At 49.5% G+C, this 23,615-nt stretch overlaps 1 protein-coding gene across 3 annotated transcripts in view; it reads left to right on the plus strand.

The window, feature by feature from the left end:
* LOC105487306 (GDP-mannose 4,6-dehydratase) overlaps positions 1-23,615 on the plus strand; it is a 635,071-nt gene that overhangs the window by 609,088 nt on the left and 2,368 nt on the right. For 2 of the 3 annotated variants that reach the window (XM_071097732.1, XM_071097733.1), the window contains exon 10: positions 198-8,680. The exons of the other annotated variant lie outside the window; for it this stretch is intronic. In XM_071097732.1, the coding sequence (XP_070953833.1) occupies positions 198-362 (165 nt within the window). In that variant the 3' untranslated portion in view covers positions 363-8,680. Of the gene's footprint in view, positions 1-197; positions 8,681-23,615 lie in introns of those variants that run through there. 3 annotated transcript variants of the gene reach the window in all.

Raw genomic sequence — 23,615 nt, forward strand, 5'->3', positions numbered from 1 at the left:
TGTCATTCCTGCCCCATGAACCCCAGACTTATTGGCAAGTGATTTGCAGCATAACCCAAAACCTGGTGTATGAATAATATTTGAAGGACAGTGTTATAAATTTACACTTTTTAAAAATAAGAGTTGTAATTATATGTGTGTAAATGTGAATGATTGCCTTAAACGTAAGCTCGTGTTCTCTTTCTGATTCTGTATAGTGTTGCCTTAACAACCATTACATCTGGAAATTTGGAGCAAAAAAGTCAAATAAGAGTTCTCAGAAGACTGTATGTGTTAGATCTTTTATCAGCAAGATCTCTGGGACAGCCAGCGGAGAAGTCAAACAGGGAAGCAGCAGGCCAGTGATTGTCGTAATATTTTAAACTTAGACCAGTAAAATGGAGCTATTTTACAAAAAACTATGGCATTCAAAACTGCTAAAAGTTACGTTTCATTATTTGGGAGTGGTCATTAACTAGACAACCTATGGTTAAACTATTACGAAACTAACGGATCTGAAAGTTCTCTTTGCAAAATCTCTTTGCATTTTTACTAAGGAGGCAAGAGCCATGCTTTTGTGTGTGCAGAGGAAAATTTGATTGCATATTCTTAACGTGTTCAAAATAATTCCTTGCTATTGATACTGGTTCTAAGTTTTCCCCACATAAATTGCAGTAGCACTGTGAGACTAATTGTGAAACTAAGCCCTCTTTTATGGAGTTGCCCTTAGAGGTGATGTAAAATAGTATTTAGGGTCTCTTGTGTTACTGAATACAGATCATAGGCAGCTTCAAATAAGTGGGCAGTTACATCAGAAAGCATGACGCTGAAGAGAAAGGTTTCCTTTGGACCAAGGTAGAACCTGAAATGTCCAGATATATTGGAAACATGAAATTTATCCAGCGTAACTTCCACTGCTATCTGCCACACAGAACAACACTGCTTATATTGTCAGTTCTAAAGAATAATAGTGAGGAGACCCTGAGAAGAGAGCATATGATAAGCCATTGCCCAAATTACAGAGCTCCAGGCCTGTTCCATCTAATCAGGAGAAAGAGCTTTAGGCGAGGATGTGCTCACGCTCTCGAGAGATATATTTTGAATACTCACTATAGGCAAATAGGTACTGGGCTCTGAACAGGGTGGCTAATGAACAAGACCCAGTTCCTTTACCATCCGGAAGCCCTTGCAGGTACAGAACACCGCGCATCAGGGATGTGTGAACTAAGCTGGTCCCTGGGATGAGAACAGCTGTGGTTCAAGGGAAGATCAGACTGCCAGCATCATTGTACTCTGAGAGGAGGTGGCATTCGGCTGGCCCTGGAGGGATGGGTACAGTGTTGGTAGGTCCAGATGCTGCGAAGGGCATTCCAGGAAGAAGGAAGGGCTTGTCCTTCCCCACTCCAGCCTGAGAATGTGTCCGAGATTCCCCAGGACTCAGCCCAGGCGACTCCTCCTCTACAGAGCCACGTTCCACACAAGAGTGGGGACTCACACCCCTTCCTACTTTCCTTCCACTGTGCCCAGCAACTAAGTCAGTGTCTTGTCACACTACATGGCAGTTCCTGGCATATGTGTCTGTGTCCCCTTGGCCTTGTTCATTAGCACCCTGTTCAGAGCCTAGTACCTATTTGACTATAATGAGTACTCAAAATATATCCCTTGAGAGAGTGACCACATCCTCTGGTATAGCTGAAGGTATTAATTCTTATTTCAGTATCCCAGGTATCAGCTTCCAGACCCTTCAGCCTGCTGGGGACACACTGTTTTTAGGATTTGGGGGTGGGAGAAGCTGCTTAAATTCCTGTTCCCATCCAGCAGGACACCCCATGTCTCCCCAGTAGCTCTGAGAATTACCTGGCGCCACTGAAACTCTGAATGCCCTGCATCCTCCATTTCCTACATCCCAGAGCAAATAAGATGTTCCGTGATTGCAGGTGTTCAGTAGAGGGGTTATATCTTGGTTAATAAACCACTTTAAAGCCGCATAGTGGACAGGCCTGTTCTCGAAGGTTCCTGGTCATTGTTTCTTGCAGAACACTGGTTCCTCTGGGAAGGGATGGAGTTCCTCTCCCTCTGCACCTGCCCAGCTGCCCTGACCAGCCCTTGTCACCTTTATGCAAAGCAGCCCAGCCCTTTCTGCCATCCCTCCTCCCTCGCCAGGGCAAGGAAGGGGCAAGAGGCCTGACTACCGCCCATGCCCACAGGAGCCATCAAGGTGGTCTTTTTGTAAGAGGCTGAGTGAGCCCAATAGGACCCCTCTGACCTGGCTTTTGAACTAACCTCCCCAGCCCACCCCCCGCCACATGGGGCACCCAGGACCTGGAGCGGGCAGGCACTCAATGAGGCCTCTTCAGGGAGTTTTCTCAGTGCCGAACTGGGGAGTCTTCAGCCTGTGCCTGATTCCTGGTTAATCTGACTTTTCCTGAATGCAGGGTATAGCTGGAAAAAAATGGGAAATAAACCTGGAAAAGGAGGTTGGCATCATATTGAAAGATACCAGGCTGGACACAGTGGCTCATGACTGTAATTTCAGCACTTTGGGAGGCCAAGGTGGGTGGATCACTTGAGCCCAGGAGTTTGAGACCACCCTGGGCAACGTGGCAAAAATCCATCTCTACAAAACAAAAACAAAAATTAGCCATGTGCTGTGGCATGCACCTGTAGTCCTGGCTACTTGGGAGGATTGATTGAGCTGGGGAGACCGGAGGCTACAGTAAGCCATGATCGTGCCACTGCACTCCAGCCTAGGTGACAGAGCCAGACCCTGTCTCAGAACACAGTGGCCAGATACTGGAAGTCAGGGTGAGAGTTTGGCTTTTATTTGGCAAGTAATGGAGGGTCCTGACTCAGGGACTGTCACAGAAAAGCACTGGGTAGAATGAGCACGGACCCAAGAGCAGGGGAGGGCTGGTCTGTGAAGGGGGAGGATGCTGTCGTCCTCCAAGGACACGGGAACTGAGGGCTTGGGCCACCGCGGTGGTGCAGGAGATACGCAAGGAAAGCCTGAGTGCAGAAGGTACTGGAAGTGGGCAAAACAGAGAAGGAAGTGACCAAGATTTTAAGCCTCAAGGATGAGAGTGAGTGAGAGGAATGGCAACAATGCAACAGGAAAAGAACAAGTGCATTCAGTTGGGGGGAGATATTCTGACTTCAGTTTTAAGCATCCCTTGAAGCATTCCACAAATACTGATGGAGTGCCTCTGCCTGCCAGGTCCTGAAGACAGGGGTCCATATGACGCACTGAGGTTCTAGGGAGGCAGACGACAGGGTAGTGGGTGGATTGACAAAATAACCACAGATGGTTAAAAAGTCCTCAGAGGAATGAAGAGGACACTGTGCTAGAGAGAAGCGAGGTTACACGTGGAGACTCCTCACAGGAGATGCTTGCTCTAGAAGGGAGACGTAGCGGTGGCCATGGGCGCTGGCTGCAGCTGTCAGGCTGGAAAGAAGAATGCAGCCCTGGAATCTAGAGAAAGGCAAAGGCTGAAGATAGAGAGAGTGATGTCCTCGCACAGAGGCCATGGTTGAAGTTGTGTGCAGAAAGGGGCCCACCCCGGGAGAGCCTGCAGAAAGCAGACACTGAAGCCAAGGGCACAGCCTTGGACCGGGAGAGTGGGAGGAAAAAAGCAAGTGTGACAAGGCAAGGACAGCATGGGGAACACCAGGCGAGGGCTGCGGACCTCCAGGACAGGGGTGAGAGTCCCCGGGCACTTGAGCATGCCGTGCACATGCCATCCTGGGGGTAGAAGGCGCCATTTGCACAGTGATTGAAAAGTGCTTTCTGCCCTCAAGACAGCATCCATGGGATATTTTAGTGCTGATGGGTGCCGGAAGCTACGCTAGGCACAGCACGGGTGACCGGAAATAGGCACCACAGATTCTCTGCCTAAGGGGGCTTGCACTCAGTTTGGGGGAAAGTGTGCTGGATGACAGGGTATAAGAATCAAGTAGGCCGGGCGCAGTGGCTCACGCCTGTAATCCCAGCACTTTGGGAGGCTGAGGTGGGTGGATCATGAGGTCAGGCGTTCGAGACCAGCCTGACCAATATGGTGAAACCCCATCTCTACTAAAAATACAAAAATTAGCTGGGCATGGTGGTGCATGCCTGTAATCCCAGCTACTCAAGAGGCTGAGGCAAGAGAATTGCTTGAACCCGCGAGGTGGAAGTTGCAGTGAGCCAAGATCGCGCCACTGCACTCCAGGCTGGGCGACAAAGCAAGACTCCGTCTCAAAAAAAAAAGAAAAAGAAAAAGAAGACCAGAGTTTGAATCTCATCCTGATACACCCCACTTCCCAACCTCGTGACTCTGGGCAAGTTACTCACTAAGCCTCAGCTTCCTCATCTGCAGAATGCAGGTGCTGGCCAGGCCCTGAGGTGGCTGAAGCAGTCAGAGCTGGCAGTGGGTGCAAGAAACGGCAGTGGGGGTGGCCGTGAACCCCGACTCTGTGGTCACCAGAAAACCTCACAGTCCCTCCTCTTCGCCATAAATCAGGGACCTTGGGATCTCCTTCCTGGGGGGCAGCAGGGATTAGAGCAGCACCCTGTGGGAGGGTACCTGGCTCCTCCCGACAGGGGATGCTGAGAAACGTTTGCTGACTCAGAGCACAAATTTCATCTTCCAAAGTGGAGAGAATGTCAGCTGGGAAACGGGAAGGGAGGACAAAGTGCAAGGTGGTGAGAAAGGCAGGAGCACGGTGCAGGCAGCGGCAAAGGTGGTGAGAAAGGCAGGGGCACAGTGCAGGCAGCAGCAAAGGTTTAACCTGTTGGGAGTGCAGCCCACGGCTCACGTGCAGCCCATTTATGGCGAAGGTGAGAAGCCAGCAGGAAGGCAGGAGGGCTCTGGCCGTGTTGGGGGCAGGTTTGGATGCCCAGCACAGGCTTCCAGGAGGCAATCTGCAGCCCACCTGACAGGCCCTAGTCACAGCTGCAGCCATCTGCTCTCGCTCACATTCCCTCAGGTGGAATCGGGGTCTTCCCTGGTGGTGGAGGGCCCTCCTGGGTGGGTCCCTGGAGGAAGAGTGGATCCTCATACTGGTGGCTGCAGGCTACTGGTGACTGCAGGCTACTGGTGGCTGCAGGCTGAGGTGCTGTGAGGCTGAGGTGCTGTGAGGCTGAGGTGCTGTGAGGCTGAGGTGCTGTGCCGACCCACCTGCAGGCTGGGGGTTCCTTGCCAGAAGAGCAGGCTGAGGACCTGGGGCAATGTCGGTCACAGGGCTGGGCCCTGGGGCTCAGAGGGGAGGTATCTGGGGACAGCAGGGGCTGGGTAAGGGCCGCCCACCCTGGGAGCCTTGTCAGCTGAGGGGTCAGGCTTGGCCTCTAGAGAGGATCCACCTGCAGGGTGCTTGTCTCCTTTGTTTCCTCTCAGGGTTTTTAAAAGGACTTTTTTTTTAGAGGGGAGGGGAGCTGGGAAGAGACTTTCAACTTTTTAAAATTTTTAAACAATTTTATTGAGGTATAATTCACACATCATACAGTTCACCCACTTAAAGTATTTGATCAATGGGTTTTAGTCTGCTCAGTGTGCAGCCATCACCACAATCAACTCTAGGGCATTTTCATCACCGGAGGCAAAAACTCCGTAACCATTAGCAGTCCCCAGTGTCCCCCCGACCCTGGCCCAGGTGGTCACCTCTCTACCCCGTCTCCACGCATCTGCCTATTCTGAACTTCCCCCGTCCCCACCTAGCTATAGGTATGTATCCTTTGACCAGCACCGCCACAACTACCCAAGGCCCTGGTAACCACATCCTACTCTGCTAAAAGGACTTTTGAAGGCTCTCTGCCTCATTTATGCCATGGGAGCTGAGGGAGGGATGAGAACCTTGAGAGCCACAGGTGCAGCAAGAGAGCCTCGGGGGCTCAGCCGCACCGTGGGCAGTCAGGGTTCATTTTCAGGAAGGTGTAAGGAAATTGCATTTCCTTACTGTGCCTGTGTGTCCTGCCAAATGGGCTGGGTCCCAGGGACACCAAGCTGAGTGAGATGCTGTCCCTGCCCTCCACGCTTGTCTAGTCTGGTGAATCAATCCTCAGACACCTTCTATGAGGGCACCCTTGGAGGTTCCGGCGCATCTCACCTGGCTGAGGACCTCACCAAGCTCTACTTTTCACAAACTCCACAGGATATGTTGAGAATCACCAGTTTATCTGGGGAGACTCAGGGGAAGAAAAGCAGCTGGATAAGAAAATAAAAGGAAGTATGGACTGGCTCTGCAGGAAGCCTTCTTCGTCAGCAGATGCCTCATGATGTGGTTGTACTACTCGTCTATGGCCAGGGCTGTTTTAAAGCCCCTAAAGAGTCTCTGTGAACAGCTATTTTAAAATAGGGGACAAACCTCAGAAAGGAAGGGGACTCCGTGAGGAGTAAAGGTAACGGGCTTCGAGGGGCCCAGCTTTAGGAGCAGAGATCCGAGGTCCATCCTGATCTTCCTGTTGGACTTGGAGAGACAGACCATCCAGGCCCAGCTTGCCTGTCGCCCACATGGGACCAGCACAGCTGCCCACCTCTGCTGTTCACAAAGACACAAGAAGCCATCATGAAGGCAGGATTTATAGAGTCAAAATATTACCCCACGTCTGTTATGCGTAAGGACTCAGGACGATGGTCACCATGGAACCCTGTTCTCCAACCTAGGGGACAAAGACCAGGTTGACCTTCCCCTTAGGGGGAAGGTGGAGATTTTGAAGGATAAATTTATTTTCTCCCTGACAAAACCAAAATGTTCAGACAAATCTGAGCAACAGTTATAGAACTGATGCCTTTGGGGTAGGTTTAAAGATGGAAACTGGTCGGGTGTGGTGACTCATGCCTAAAATCCCAGCATTTTGGGAGGCCGAGGTGGGCAGATCATTTGAGGTCAGGAGTTCGAGACCAGCCTGACCAGCATGGTGAAACCCCATCTCTACTAAAAACACAAAAAAATTAGCCAGGCGTGGTAGCACGTGCCTGTAGTCCCAGCTACTCAGGAAGCTGAGGCAGGAAAATCGCTTGAACCTGGGAGGTGGAGGTTGCAGTGAGCCGAGATTACTCCACTGCACTCCAACCTGGGCGATAGAGTGAGACTCCGTCAAAAAAAAAAAAAATTAAATAAATGGAAACTGCCCAGATTTCAAGGTAATTGAAGCTTGCTGCTGTCCCCTCAGTTTCTGAAGAGCAGGGTTCCCAGTGAGCGAGAACAGGATGAAAAGGAGCATGCTAGGCAGGATGAACTTTCTGAGCCGGGGCCAGTAGGAAAGGACAGGGACATCCTGAAGGAGCAGGTGAAATGAGGCCCTTCGGGGTTCTGAGGAACTTTCTAGTGTGCTTCCACTGTTTGGGAAAAAAGAAGTGTGCTGAATTGTTGGGGTATTTCCGTTTCACCTTTCATGAAGGTAAGTCAGAGAGATGCATGGGGGAGCACCAGGGCAGACCGCAAATATCCAACAGGAGGCTGACCAGTATTTAAAAACCTGACTTTCGGCCGGGCGCGGTGGCTCAAGCCTGTAATCCCAGCACTTTGGGAGGCCGAGACGGGTGGATCACGAGGTCAGGAGATCGAGACCATCCTGGCTAACACCGTGAAACCCCGTCTCTACTAAAAATACAAAAAACTAGCCGGGCGTGTGGCGGCGCCTGTAGTCCCAGCTACTCCGGAGGCTGAGGCAGGAGAATGGCCTAAACCCGGGAGGCGGAGCTTGCAGTGAGCTGAGATCCGGCCACTGCACCCCAGCCCGGGCTACAGAGCAAGACTCCGTCTCAAAAAAAAAAAAAAAAAACCTGACTTTCAATTAATTAAATCCTGCAGAAGGAAAGGGAGAGAGAAGAGGGATAGAAGAGAGAGAGAGAGATCATCTGAGAGACATGAGCTGTGCGCGCCTGACTGCTGGAGGTAATGGCCTGAGCAGCAGAATGGAGCACTCCTGCCTGGGCTGCTCGGGGCCTCTCCACGGCACCTTCTGTGCCTGCTCCATGCTCCGCCCTTCCCCAGTGCTAAGCACTGAGTCACCTGATAAAGATCGCAGTGGCCCTTCAGGTTCTGCCACAGGCTGGGGTCAGGCAGGCACTTGCCGGGCACACAGCACCCTGACCTTCCCCAAGGTATTTCCTCCTTTGACAGGAAGAAGATAAAGGTTTTCTTCTGTCCATTCGGAGACGCAGGCTGTGTTGCTCCATGGCACTTTCTGAGTGCCACCAGCTGGCAGGGCATATTTCTGTCCATTTATCTTCACTAACATGGTGACAGTGACATAGATTGTCCTGAGGAACATAAGACTAGCCCCTGAATTACATCCAGGAACTCCAGGCTGCACAGGAATGGATGAGGACCTCAGTGAGCCCCAGCAGCCCCTGAATGACAGAGACAGCATGTGTCAGGATGTCCCAAAATGAGTCCAATCCAATCTCCAGCATTTGGGTGGCCACCCAACTTTCCCCAAGGGGACTCCTAAGACCACCTTCAGGCAGAGGGTCTGATGAGCACCCAGAGGAAGAAATACATACAGGAATCTTTCCTGAGGACGCCAGAAATAAGTATCGTGGCTGTGGAGCCACCGCCACCTGTAACAGCTTCCCTGACCCCAGCCCCAGAGGGCCACTCTGGACTTCAGGGTGTCTGACCAGCCGGCCCTTCGGGGCCCTAGCCCAGCCTGCTCCCTCCACCTCGAGATTTTCCTGGGGCAGCCCCCACTGTCAATCATAACTCTGGGCCGGGCGCGGTGGCTCAAGCCTGTAATCCCAGCACTTTGGGAGGCCGAGACGGGCGGATCACGAGGTCAGGAGATCGAGACCATCCTGGCTAACACGGTGAAACCCCGTCTCTACTAAGAAATACAAAAAACTAGCCGGGCGAGGTGGCAGGCGCCTGTAGTCCCAGCTACTCGGGAGGCTGAGGCCGGAGAATGGCGTGAACCCGGGAGGCGGAGCTTGCAGTGAGCCGAGATCCGGCCACTGCACTCCAGCCTGGGCGGCAGAGTGAGACTCCGTCTCAAAAAAAAAAAAAAATAATAATAATAATAATAATAACTCTGCCTAAAGAGCGCCTTGTTGGCATTCGTGACCCCCCATTACCCAATTTTATTCTTATCAGAGGCCTGGTAACCACCTGGTTGTTTCCTTGCTTGCCTGTTTACTGGCAGTGCCCCCACAGTAGAAGTGAGCTCCCCATGCGTCTGGTTGGCTGCTGTGTCGGCAGCCCTGGGCAGCACTGTGGGGACGCAAGGGCACATTCCACATGCTCTGGAGCCACACGTGAGGCAGCCTGCCCTGCCATTTGTAAGAAATGTATTGTCTCCAAAACGGGCACCTAGAAGGCAGAGCCACATCCCACATGTTCCACGGGCGTGGGATGGCCTCAGAGAGCCGCTCAGCAGAGGGGTAGGTCAGGGAGGCGCAAGGCTGGGGAGTGGCCAACACTTAAAGAGGGACCTGAGGCAGGAGGAGAGCCAGCATACATGGAAGGCCTTCCCCTGTGACAGGTGCTTAACACACCTGCAGGGGTGGCATGCGTGAGGATGAGGACACCAAGCCACCTCAAAAGTGGTGAATCTAGTGTCAACCTAAGTCTCTGTGACCCTAAATCCCATGTGCTTCTCCATGGGCACAGTTTCAGTAAATGAAGAGGAGGAAGCATATCCCAGGCTGTTGGGAAACAACTGCATGAGGAGGGCTGCAGATTGCTAGAATTGAAGAGTGATGTGGGGGAGCCTTGGGCAACAGTGCTGCAGAGCTGGCGCCATGGACTGGTACATCCTTCAAGGGTCTAACTGCATTCCCTGGGCCCCAGTAGAGCCGTCACTGACTGTGCACTGGCAGGAGCTGCTGTCTGTTGGGCACTTATCCAACATCAGGCCTGATTTTATCTCTGATCTTTAGTATTGGTAGATATCATTCAACAGGCTTATACATAGTGGAACCTAAGCCCAGTGAGGTTCAGGGCATCCAGGAATTAAGTGGCAGAACTGGAATTCAGCTTGGATCTGTGTTTTCATTTTGTTTTGTTCTGTTTTGTTTTGTTTTGAGACAAGGTCTGGCTCTATCACCCAGTCTGGAGTGCAGTGGTATGATCTTGGCTCACTGCAACGTCCGTCTCCCGGACTCAAGCCATCCTCCTACCTCAGCTTCCCAAGTAGCTGAGACTAAAGACATGCACCACCACACCCAGCTAGTTTTTGTGGAGATGGGGTTTCGCCATATTGCCCAGGCTAATCTCGAACTTGTGAGCTCAAGCGATCCACCTGCCTTGGCCTCCCAAGTGCTGGGATTACAGGCATGAGCCACCGTGCCCAGCCTCACTGGGATCTGACTCCAAAGCTCATGCTCACCTGGTGATGACTGCTTTGCACCTGGGAGTCCACATTCAGCAAACAAAAGAGTTCCACTTGGCCCCCAGCCGTACCAAACGCGGCGGTTCCTGGGAGGTTCTCTAACACCACTGGGTCCTTGAACAGCCGTCTGCATCTGGACTGTTAGCCTTGCACTTTGCCTTCCTACCTTCTGCTCATTCCTCACAAGCCAGCTCAGGGAAAATCTTCTCTGGGAAGTATTTCCCAAGAGCCCTCACTTCACTGGCCTGTGAGCCCCTCCTGTGTCCCACTGTGAAGGTAGCTTAATCCTAGCACTTCCCCCAGTGGGAGAATGCTAGGCACGTCACCCAGTATCTGTTTCTGCAAGTGTCTCAGTGGCATCCTTAACATGGCATGTTGTCGAGGCCGCCACCAAGCCCTCTCTCCTCCGCTCCTGCTCCTCTTCAAGCCTGGCCGTCTCCGCATGTCCACAGGTACCCACCTCCTTCTCTGCTAGCCTGCCCTTGTTGCCTACCCTAGGCACAGGTACCTGTCGGAGATCACCATCTGTGTCAGTCTCCATCACTGACCTTGAGCTTCTGGGCTGACTGCATGAATGAATAATGTTGACCAGGGTGGAATAAGAAGAGTTCAGGGCGTCTCTTTCTGAACTCTCACTATCCAGACTCATGAGCTAAGTAGTTGTAGATAAAGTCTTCGTGTAGCTCCAGACTCACTCTACTCATGCAGCTCCCGTTGACAGGGTCCCCTCACTCTCCACACCCTAAGGAATATTTGTTAGTAGTCATGGTGGTGGCATGAAATAGACCCCGGGAGTTCTTTCTAATTCTGTGAGTTGGGTTCCTCTCGTAGAAAAGTGGGCTCTAAAGAGGACAGATACCAAGCAAAGGTCCCTTGGAAGTATCCCAAACCCCAGAGTCCCCATGTCAGGTGGCTCTGAGTGTTCCTTGCCATCCTCAAAAGCAATACTTCCTTGAATAATGCCCCCCAAAGCCCAGTCCTGCCTGAGAAGTCTTCTGGGAGTCTCACAGCCTCATAGTGTCGGGGGTTGGGGGCTGGGGCATAGAATCCATCCATGGGTACAGAGCCACTGGCCCGTGTTTAAGCTACTTATAAAGTTCAGGATCACGACCATCCTGATGGCACTCCAGGAGCTGATCGTGTTTTCGAGAAAGCTACATTAATTAACCGAATCAATGATGCTTTTTCTTCAGCCAGGGTTCCCTCTGTGAAACCTTTCATCTCCAGCTGGAGAGAAACAGTGGAATTTTTGTTTTGCTCTAAACCCAGGGCTGCATCAGGCTGTTTTAATGTGGGACTTTGACATGAAGAGACAGACCCATGCCCGTTTCTGTCTGGTGTCGCTCATGCCCCCACCTTTGTTTCTAACTCTCAGGTTCCATTCCTGTCTCTGCTCTAATCTAACTCGGACCTCTGGAGCTCAGAAGCATATTCTCTGTCCGTGTTGTTGGCAGATTCTTTCTTTACACACCTCAGCCTCTACGTGGTGGTGAACGCGTGGCTTTGTGTTTATTGTTACCACATAACTAAAGAGAGAAGACACCCAGGGGAGGTGGTGTAGGTTAATGGGCTAGTAACCTAGTCTTTGGAGTCAGAGAAGACTGGGTTTGAATCCAAGATCCACCTCGAGTGGCCCAGGGCAAGTTACCTACTTCCCAGCACCGCCGTTTCCTTGCCTGCCTCGTAGGACTGTTAGAAGGCTAAAGGACCGGGGCGTGTTGCTGCTGGTCTAAGGGCCCTCAGAGAACCTTTGCCTAAACTGGGAAAAACCCATCCTGAACAACAAGTGCAGGGACTCGCTGGCCCACTGCAGAGGGAACTCCACTCGTGAGCCTTCTGCACAGAGGCCTCTGTCCCCACAACAGTCTGCAGCAGGTCAGGCCACTGGATTGATTTGTGTTGGGGAACCTGCTTCCCCCTTGTGCCATTATTGATGTGTTATGCAAGTGCCTCAGTGACGTGCTCCACCCAGGGCAATAAGGTGCCACGAGTGTCCACTTTATAGCCACGAGATAGCATAGGCACCCAGAGAGCCTGACTTGCCGTCGGCGACAGCTCCCCGAAAGTCCAGCCGTGCTTTCACGGGGGAGAGTTTGAATCAGTAGTTTCCTCGGGGCCTTGTTCAGCACACCAGAACCAAGTCAGACCTCCACCCTCCAGGCCACCTGCCTTCTCACAGGTGCCGTCTGCGGGGCCGACCGGGAAGCACATGCCCAGCTGCAGGGCTCCTGGGCCTGGAAAGATGCCTGGAAAGGCCTTACTGGGCAGAGGTGCAGGGCGACCAGGGCCAAGGGAGGCCTCTCCACCACCCCTTGCCACCTGACAATGTGCTGAGTCACCCGGCTCCCCCAGACACCTGGCTTGACTCAGACTCAGTGCAGACAACGAGCCAGATGGAGCCCAGCTGGGACAACTTGAGTCCTACTGCTCTGCTGCCACAGCTGCCATGGAGCCATGCCTGGTGCTAGGCTAGGAGGCACAGTGCGGGGTCCCCAAGGCACAGAAGCAGTCTCAAGGTGTTATGCGAGCACCAGCAGGCTTGGCAGAATAGCAAGCAGTAGCTTGGAGAGAGGCCATTAGAGTTCTTCCAGTCCCGGCATTCCCCCACGTGCAGGTGAGGCAAGCCTAGGTTCAGAGCTTGTGCTGCAGGGCCAGGCCTAGGCCTCACCTCTCCTTCCTGCTGCCTTCCATGCCATTCCCATTCCCGCACAGAACCTTGGGCAGGTGAGGCATGGGCAGACCTTCCGGGGCCCGCTGGTGTGTGTAAGAATCAAACTTGCAAGGACATAACCGCAGCATGATAAGGGCTGCCTGGGTGGCAGCCAGTGCCCCCAGCCCGAGGCTCATAGTGTCAGTCTAGGCCCTGAGCTCTCCAGCCTGGGGGCTCATCCCTCCATGGGAGCCTGTTCCTCCATGGGGGCCGCATCAGCACCGACTTTCCAGGCACCTTCAGGATGGCCAGAGAGGTGTTGGTGGCTGTGTTCTCACACGAGTCTTTGATCATCTTGTGAGTAATCTTCATGCTGCACACTTGCTGGTGTAACAGTTAAATGAGGTGAAAGTAACTTTGAACTGAATCCAGGTGTTGATTTTTGCCAACCTTCAACCTCAGGCTAGCCCTTTGTCAGCCCTGGCTCAATCTTTATAATGTCTGTCTTCTCCAAACTCAGGAATCCCAAGACCTTCAGAGTAGGCATTACTTTGCAAAGATAGGCCTACTTTCTACACCAACAGGCTTTTTAGAATTGATGTGGCCAGAATTCTAGAACTATCCCACACTCTAGGCCACCCTTGTCCCTCTTTCCTGTGTTTATTTGGAGAGCATGTTGTGCACATCAAAGAAGAGGTTCCTGCTGGTGGTTTTATCAAATTACTGAGCAAGAGAAGCACCGAAGAGATGTAGACATTCCTGGAAGAGATTACTTGTGGCACGCGGATCTCATCCCTTTATTTCTATTTCTGCCGACATTTTGGAGTGTCTCTTTTCTGTCATCTCCTAGTCCTCTTTGTGACGAGGAGGGCTGCCACAGTGGCAGGTTAATCTGGAAATACAACGTAGGAAAAGTGCCTTGTGAGGAAAGGGCTCTAACCAAACAGTAGTATCCTAAAGATAGCCCCAGCTGAGAGCAGAGAAGAGCAAGTCACAGACACAGTGTTGGAGGTGCCGAGGCCGGCCCTGCTTCCCTGGAGGGGCTGTGGGTTATGTACAGGCTGTAATCGGTAATTTCTCACATTTGGATAGAGCTATCTTTTCCAGAGTGCTTTCACATCCACCAAAGTATCATTTTAGGCAAGTTGGCAGAGTATGAAACAAGCCCTGCAGACTTGAGGGCCACACTCCCCTGTGGGCTTTGCACAGCACAGACCCTCAGACTTGTCTGTGAGGCTGGCCCTAATGGCAAACAAAGCACCTGCCAAGGGTCACCACACAGTGTCGCACTTGGAGTCCCCACCAAAGCTCCCATCAAAGTCAGCCTGATTATTTTCCACTGCATTTTCCTGAAAGGATGTTATGATTTTCTCGATGTTTGGTGGCTGGCGATAAATCAGGCTTTTATGATGTCATGTGAAAGGCCCCCTCTCGGACTTCCTCCTGCTGCAGCCGGAGGATGAAAGTGGGCCATGTTGGTTGCGCAGTGGACACAGCTTGCCTTAACCCTTTCCTTGCCTGTCCTGTAGACCAGGGTCACAGAAGAAGACAAGCTGTTTCCCCTCAGCCTCCCTTTCACAGGAGCCTAGCCAGGACCTGTGAAATGGAGCTCCTTTCTTAGAGCTAAGCAGACTTTCTCAGCAGAGAGGCTTTGGCTTCAAATCAGGATCAAAACAAGAAGGCGTGCTCCATGCAATGATATGAGAGATCTCAGGTGATGCTCTAGAAGTAATCTTTTAGAAGAGTCCCTGTTCTCTCATCATGAAATGAGAGGTTTCCTGAAAAAGGAGATGACATGCAATGCTGGCAGGGCTGTGGTGAGAGGCACACGCAGACTCCACTAGGAGAACTTCTTTCCTGGCATTGTTGATTCATGGAATGTCTTTGAAAGCAATAAAAGGTTCTCATTCAGACAAACATCCTGGGAGCTCTGTCAGTCCCCTTTCCCTCACCCCCATCTCCAACCCCAGGGAGGCCTTTTCTGCTCTTTCTCCAAGATCATCTCAAGTGCACCCACGCCTTTCCGTCGCCATGTCCCCACCCGACCCCTCGTGTCCAGGCCGCCATCTTCTCTCACCACATCTGTGGCTGGAGTCTCTTAGCTAGTCTCTCCCCCGCTCTTGCCCCTCTTTCTCACCCTCAAGGCAGCATCTGCAGGCATCTTTGAACTCGTCCATCACAGCATATGCCCCAGTACTTAAAACCCCCTGTGGCTCCGAGCAAAGCCCAAACTCCATATTCGATGTGCTGGGCCAGTAAAGGATGGAGTTCAAAGTGAGTGGGTTCTTACTGTAAATGGGTGGACTTTTACACAGTGCACACGGACACAGAGACACACACCCAGAGAGAGACAGAGAGAAAGACACATACACACAAGAGTAATGTAAAAATGTTTTCAAAACTCAGGCAAGTTCCAGTGCTGTGCCTCATCCTCCTGAGAGCTACTGGGAAAGGAGAAGGCCCTTAACCAGCAAGGAGAGCTCAGGGCCACAGCTTCACTGCAGGCAGGAAGAAATGAAGGGGGCAGCAGCATCTCAGTCGGCCTCAGAGGCTGAGTGTGTCATCATTTGGCCAGAAGAGGGGCAGCCCTTTCACAGCACACCCTAGCAGGTGCTGGAGTAGCATTGCCAGGTTACTGCCTCTGGCCTCTGGTGACCCCTAGTCTCCACGTCTTTCAGGGCCAGCTGGGTGCAGTCCTGACTCTCTGCTGCAGTGGCCTGCACCTGAGTTGCCAGGTGCTTTTAGGTTAGGTGGCCCAAGCACATCAAAGAGTGGCAGATTTTCCAGGGGAGGAGGGAGTTGGGCCATGCAGGGCAAGGACGACTCATGCACCTTCTTAAAAATACTTACACCTAATGTCAGTTATAGTCAGTTCCAGACTTTCAAAAATTGGCACCAGAAAGTCAGACTTGTAAACTCCATCAAGTTGAAGTAGGAAGTGGAAGCCAGCTTTCCAACCTCCAGCCACAGCCTGCAGGCTGTAGGTGCTCCAAGGCACAGTCACTGTGACTGCACAGCAGAGCCTCGCAACCATGTGGCTTTGCTGGGAAGGGCCTGGGCTCCATGGCAGAAACCACCAGGGAGGCCAACAGTGCCTGCCTCTGTGTCCCTCCCAGCCTCGTGGTCATGGGTTCCCCTCCCCTCTCTCCATGCCCAGTCACAGCAGCCTTCTCTCCAGGTTCCCTTAAGGCCTTTTTACCTGCAGTGTCCCCAAGAGACCCTTACACCCCAGATCTTTCTGTGACCGGCCCCTGCACATTGTGCAGATCTCTGATCCAGTCACCTCTGAGGAAGGCCTTCCCCGCCCAGCCAGTAGAGTGCCCTCCCACCCTCCAACAAGCCAGCCCCCTCTGCACTCGCTCCCTCACGCTCCCATCGGCCGAAACTCGCGTCTCTGCATACTCTTGTGCTAGAACATGGACTTCACGACAGCCACAGCCTTCTCTGGTCCATGTTTGCTTCCCCAAGGCCTAAAGCAGTAAATATGTGGCAACAAGCAAGCAAGAGCCTGTGAAATGTCTGCAGAAATTGAGGGAGAGCAGAGTACAAAATCTTCTGCATTCTGTTACAGCTGTTCAGAAAATGATTATCTAAAACTGGAGGAAGGGTTGGGGTGCAGGGTAAAATTGCATGTAAGTATCAAAGAAAAACTAAAACAGCCCACCTAAAAATATTATATCTTCATCCATGATGTTACTACAAGAAATTAAAAGAATCATTTTTCCTACATTTTAGTGATAAATAATAGCCTTGATAGAAAGCCTGTATAGGATGAATTAGAAATAGTTCTAGCTGCTTTTCCTGTGCAATTTTGAATTCTCACACAACTTTGCAAGCATTGCTGTCCCCATTTTACAGATTTAAAACCTGAATCTCAGAGGTATTAAGAAAGAGTTAAGTGGTTGAGCCACTTTATGATTCCAGGTCTCTCCAGCAATGTCTCCATGTTGGTTGTGTCTAAGAATTTTTTTTCTTTTAGAGGCAAGGTCTCATTCTGTCACCCAGGCTAGAGCACAGTGGTTCAATCATAGCTCAGTGCAGCTTTAAACGGCTTGGCTCAAGCAATCCTCCAACCTCAGCCTCCCAAGTAGCTGGAACCACAGGCAAGTGCCACTACACCCAGCTAATTTTTAAAATTATTTTGTAGAGACAGGGTCTTGCCATGTTGCCCAGACCATGGCTGGTCTCAAACTTCTGGCCTCAAGCAGTCCTCCTGCCCCAGCCTTTCAAAGCACTGGGATTACAGGCATGAGCTATCACACCTGATCAAATTTTTGTTTTGAGATAAAATCTATATACTGTGAAATGCACAAATGTTGAACTGCAGTTTGATCAGTTCTGACAAATGCATGCACTCATGTAACCAACACTCCTATTCATATAAGGAGCATTTCATCACTCCAGAAAATTCCTTGGTGAACCTTCCCAGTCAGTACTCCTCCCCCGTCCTCCAGTCTCGTTTCTATAACCATGGATGCCTGTTCTAGGACCTCACATACAGCAAATCATACAATATGGACTCCTGTGTCAGTTTCCATCCAGCATTAAGTTGATATTTCTGTGTGTTGATACCATCTATTACTTGGAGACCTCTTTGCCACTCAAATTAATGTGTGTGAAGTGTATTGCTTACAACACATACTATGGAGGGTTTTGTCCTATTGAGTGTTGCGACTGCTGGACTAGGAATCAGCAGAACCTGACCACTAAATGACTTTGTGACATTCTCAAGTACTTGGCTGAAATACCTCTGCAGATGCATTTCAGTATAGGACTGTGTTCCTCTCATGAAGATATAAAGAAGAAGTGCCAGGTGACCATGTAGTATAGACACCTGACAAAAGCCCGTTAGCCTTCCTGTGATGATGGGTGGCCAAATGGGTGATAACAGAATTACGGTAAACCTAAAGAGTCGTCATCATGCTCATCTCCTCTCCATACTTCTCCAAAAACTTGCTAACAAATATCATAGTAATTGTCTTCATCTGTTCTCCAATATGAAAGTCCCCAGAGGAATGGCCAGAAAGCAAGAATCTGGATGTGGTCAGGTGTTTGACTAGGCCTTGAGTTTCTTAAGAAGTGGCTGAGGGAATGAATATTTGGAGGAACCTATGGGTATATGTTTGAAAGACCCTGTTTGAATGACTCTATTATGTTACTTATATTTGGATTGGGGAGAAGGAGGAAGGGGAGGAAGGAAGGGAGGGAGGGAGGGAGGGAGGGAGATGGATTATTGAAGTGAGGTGTGTTGAATTGGAGGACTTAATATACTGTATACATTGAGAAAAACCACAAAGGAAAAAAATCCCATCTATATTGTACTGTGTAGTACTAATGTCCAAAGCAGTGGTGGTGGTGGTATTGGGGCATTTCTAAGAGGTGGGTAGATTTCCTAACAAACTAGAAGGAAACAAGCTTAAGGAAAATTACCTTCCTCTTATGCAACTCAGGATACCCTGTGGCCTAGGTAGGCATTCCTAGATGAGAAGGTGCAGGGTAAAGATAAGCCAGATGACAATTACTTTGGCTTTTACCTCCGAGATACTTTGCTTTTGACAGAACTTTCATCTCTAGGAAAGAGGCCACCTGCGACAGATACAAAATCTCCTAAGTTGCATTTTGGATGTGATTGTTTTGTGGTTTAATTAGCTGATGTCTATAAAGCGCTTTGAGGGTAGAAAGTCCTAAGTGGCAAGAGTGCAGCGGCCTCTTGTATCCAGGGTGCCACTTGCCAGCAATGTCACAAGAGTCGCTAATCGGTCCAGTCAAAGGTGCTTTATCTCCTGTCCTCAGGGTTTTGCCACCTCGTTCCAGCATGGATAAATCTTTACACCCTAGATCCAGTTATTAACAGTAACCAGTAATTTCCAACCAAGATGGTGCTGGCTTTGAAGCCTGGAATGCTGAAGTCACTAACAATCTTATCTCCTTTTCATTAAATGGCCCCTGCATTGCAGCTGTGAGTCAGCCACTCTCCATCTCAGCTAGTCAGAGTGGAGATCAGTGAAGTAACCGGAACTAAGAGGACTTTAGTTACAGTAATTAATCTAGCTTTCCCCAGGTTGATGCTACTGTAAGCACCCGGGATCAAGAAATAAAGCTAACAAAAAATTAATTCCACGATTGCAATTATAGATGTAGAACAGGTACAGACAGACACAGCACCTTGTAAATATGTATGATGCAAGATGACATCCCCAAAGTCTTATATGGTTATTTCATTTAAAGAAACCTGTTAGACACCGACCTGTGAGCAGGCAGCCCCTCCAGAAGCTTCCCAGCGCAGCTTCTGAGAAGTGCTTTCCTCTCCAGCTGGCTCAGACTGCTGCCTGGCTGAACAGGGAAGGCCTCAAAGTTGCACAGGGCTGGACAGGGCAGAGAGCGGGCATGTTCCTGGGCTGGGCCCCACTCAGGAGGTGGGGGGCGTGCTCCTCTGTCCCAGTCAAAGGCCAGGCAGCCAATGGGCAGGGGGACGCGGCCAGGGCAACCACCTGGTCTGGGAAACGGAACAAGCTTTGGGGTGGCATAAACCGCATAGACCACATGCGGTTCATCCCATGGAGGAAAGAGGACTGACGCACTCATCTCCACACATCTCAAGCATGTCTGCTAGAAAGGTCTTTCTCCAGAATATTTTTTAAAACTTTGTTTAAAAGGAAGTTAACTTGCTTAAATCCTGTATTTCTCCTAAATAATTATGTTGTCTGTGTAGCTTATAGAGCCCTTTTTTGCCTAGCTACAGTTCTTGTTTTATGTCAACTATGTCAACCATATTTTTTTAAATATAAATGAAAATGATCCATTTATATATAGGTTGCACTACACATGCCATTAAGTTCTCCTTTCGTGAAGTGAACACCTGTAATTTTTTTTACACCCATGCTTTATTGACAAGCAGGCACATAATGAAGGCCGTGTTCTCATTTACTTTCCACGAAAGCTCTACTGTGCTAGCCGGACTTTGCCGCTGGTATCTGGGGCATGCATATGGATGGATGCATTTCTTTCCATTTGTTTAGTAGTGCTTAACAGCTGCTGATCCCAAATGACAAAATCTACCAACTGCGATCCCATCAGAAAAGTGGGATCAGCAAGAGGGGTGCTCAGAGGATTTTAAAGTGCCCATTAGGCACCATCCAGGAGGACTGGACCGCACATCCTGAGTCATCTAAGGAGGCTCCCAGCAGAGGTGACAGTGGTGACGGTGGGAGTGCCCCGTGGTGGTTTTATTCTAAGTCTACACCATTGCTGATTGCCACACAGCGGCCTCCATAAGGGTGGCCACGGACGAGGCCATGGTGCAGGGCCTGCTCGAGCTGTTCTCCTCCCTCTGCCACTTCCTCTCCACTGCCTGCACCCTCCGCAGGCCAGTGCTGACTGACTCCATTTCCCTGAGGCTGCCTGAGCATTGTTTGAGCTCTGCCGGCATTCCGTTAGCCTCTGTTGATGGACAGTCCCACCGAGTCCGCTTCCTGAGCAGACAGGACTGCCTGCTGTTTTCTTCTCCTCTCTTATCGCCCCTGTCGTTAAAGGAGAGGTCTGACGTCCACTTCAGTTTGTGTGGATAGACAGCAGTAAGGGAACAGGGGGGAATGTTCATTACCGCTGTTAACAGCACAGCATTTCTTACTGCCCGGACATTCGCTCCCTCTTTGGGAAGGGTTAAACCAAAGGATAAATTCGTGAGCCTGGAAGGCTTCAAGCTACACCCAGGAAGAGATATCATATATTGCAGATTTTCTGGGGGAGCTTTCAGAATTCATTTTTTGTTATTTCCCAGTCTTATTCTCAACTATCTGGAATCTTGACTAGGATACTCTGTGCGGCTTGAGAGCTTTTTCCTGAGGCTTTTTGTTGTTGTTTAGCAGCTCTGTCTTTCTGAAAAAGAAACATTACCCGCAGAGTCCAGCTTTCCTATTCACTCTACACTGGCAGAAAGTTGGATCAAGAACCAAATTCATTGGCATTCTTTTATTCCCTTGGAACCTAAGCTATTCCTCAATTTTGCTTTTCTAAGAAAAGTAGAAGGGGGAGAAAAAGAATATTAAGTGCCACTCACAGCTCTGTATCTTAAATTCCTGAAGACATTTCTCCAAGGCTTTCATCAGTCTCGGCTTTCCTTATTAACATCCCTGTCCATACATCTTCTCCTATTTATAGCACTCAAGAGTCAATTTCTTCCAAGAGGTACATTAGAAATTTAACAATAGTCTGCCAAAAGATCTCATACTCTTAAAATATTTCTCCACCTAAACATGTTCTTTGCAAGTCTTATAAGCAGACCTGTTGAGGAAATGCAGCGTCCGACATCTAGTTTGAACTAAATATTAAAGTTTTCCCAAAGCAAACTCAGTGAAAAGGGGAGAAAATGAAATGAGACTGTGAACTTCAAAAAATCATCCTATGTGATACGATCTGTTTAATAGCATTCCCCACAGTGGTTTTAGAGAAAGTGGTATGGAGGTGGGAGTATCAAAGGGAATGAATGTGTTAAAGAATGATCAAAATAACATCCGGGGAAGGAATGAAAACTAACCAGTGTGATTTTAAAGCTGCGTTGTTATCTAGATGGAAGAGATCTGAGGAAAGGGACCTGTAGTTAGGGTAGAAGATAATGGCACACTGTGGTCTCTCCTTTTCTGGACTTTGCGTTAACTACTGTGGGCTCAGAAACGGGCTTAATGACTTTTCCAGCATTTGGTCTGGCTTTTTATCAGTTCACTTTAACAAGAGCATAAGCCAGGAAAGCCTAAAAAATGGCTGCAGCCAAACGTGCCCTCCTCCATGCTGCTGTTTGCAACTCCGTAGAAGTACGTGTGGATGGCACAGCTAAAGGACAGCTCCCGAAGGTCAAATGAATGCACACGGTCCGTGAGTCAGAAATCTGAAGGGCCATGTGGACCCAGACATTGCTCCTGCTGTTTTGCTGCTGTAAAATGCTCAGTGAAACCTAATTGAATTTGACAATTATAAATTACATATTGAAACCGTATAGTTCACCTAAGGAATAGCAATGAAAACAGTGAAGACACCAGAAGCCAGAGTTCAGGAAATGTCATATTCACATAGAAATACTTTACATTTTTCTCAAAGCTTTATTTTCTCTTTTTTCAAGAAAAGCTCCAGACCACCCAGTGCACGAAGTCCTTTTTGGAAGCTGTACGTAAAATCATCACTTTAATTCGGCTTTTGTCATACTAAGGCTGTAAGCACATGTATAATGAAGGAACTGAGCTGTCAAAAAAGAAGAAAAGAGCACAGCAGATAAGCTCACTCTTCTCTCTTGTCCTGAGGAGCTGATTATACCCTAGCGGAGGAGATTTGTGGAAGTTCAAAAATCTTTAAGAGGGAGGTAAAGATTAAAGGAACACGTATCAGGGCCCACACTCCCCTCTCACTCCTCACAGTTCTGTATCTGAGCATGGCAGTTCGGACCCGTTGTATGAACACAGTATCCACCACCTGATTTCTTCTCAGCCCACAGGAAGCCTTATTTAAAGAAAGGAATCCACATCCTTGCTCTCCTTCTAGAGCTACGTGCACTCTCCCACACAGGCCCTCCCCGTGCCACCCTTTAGGTGTGTCCTGTGCCTAGAACCATGCAGAATGAACCACTGACTGTATCTTTTCTATAAATGACACCAGTGGGAAGAAATAAGAAATTCCTTCAGGAACAGTTAAGTGTAAAACAAGCTGGGATGCTCGTCATCTTTCCTTAAAAGTTGATTGGAACATAAGCTTACTGCCCAGTCCAGATGTCAGTCTAGGAGCAGCTGGCATGGAGAGCCGATGTTTTGTTCTAAGGGGACCTCATCCTCTTTCTTCCCAAGGTCTCTTGGTCTAATTAAATTTCAGGGAGACAGAGCCTTGGCAGAAGGTTAAAGGAAGCAGCTAGACTGCAGTATTGGAGCTAGGCTCAAAACTAAATTGAGAAGTTTAACTGGGTTCGTCTCTGGTTTCAATGAAATACTTTTACAATGTATGGTAGCAATGTCTGTTTCTAAGCCTTTGAAAACCATTTTTCTTTTTCCTTAATGGTAGTTCCCTGGTTGTTTTTATATTATGAGCTCCTTGTAGAAAACTACAGGAAACATAATTACAATACAAAGCTCCATTTCCCAAGCCTACCAAGATTATTTGAAGCCAAACCGGGTTTTAGGGTTTTGCTAACTGTAAGTTCACAGCCATGAATTGCATCCTATGCCGTGCTGGTTGATTTACAGCCAGTGTGATGTGATTAAACAATAACCATGCTTCTCCACACCATCTAGCTGCTATAGGATTGAGAGAGGGAAGGGATGGGCTGCATGACTCCACATTGCACAGCTTCCCCTGGGGAAAAAGAAAGAGTATCTTTGTGTGACGCTTATAGCAAAATAGAAGCCTGTAGAAATATATACAAGTTTATTTAGGGAGGGGAAAGAAAAATAAATTACTTTGTTTTTCTGCTTATATTGCTGTTTCCTTGTAGCGCTATGTTAAATTGCTAATTACTAATTTTTGTATTCTACTTTTCCTGAAGAATCTGTATGTGGACTTTTAGGGCCAGCAGAAATAACTTGTTTTAGTATTATTAACACTCTGGGGAGGAAACTGGTACTTTAGTGTATTGTGAAGTGCAAAGCGTTTGAAAAAGTCGTGATGGATGATGAGAACGAGAGGGAGAGTCGCCGTGTACTCTGC

This window comes from Macaca nemestrina, chromosome 5 (genome assembly GCF_043159975.1).
Source record: "Macaca nemestrina isolate mMacNem1 chromosome 5, mMacNem.hap1, whole genome shotgun sequence".
In the NCBI taxonomy this organism is placed as follows: Eukaryota; Metazoa; Chordata; class Mammalia; order Primates; family Cercopithecidae; genus Macaca; species Macaca nemestrina.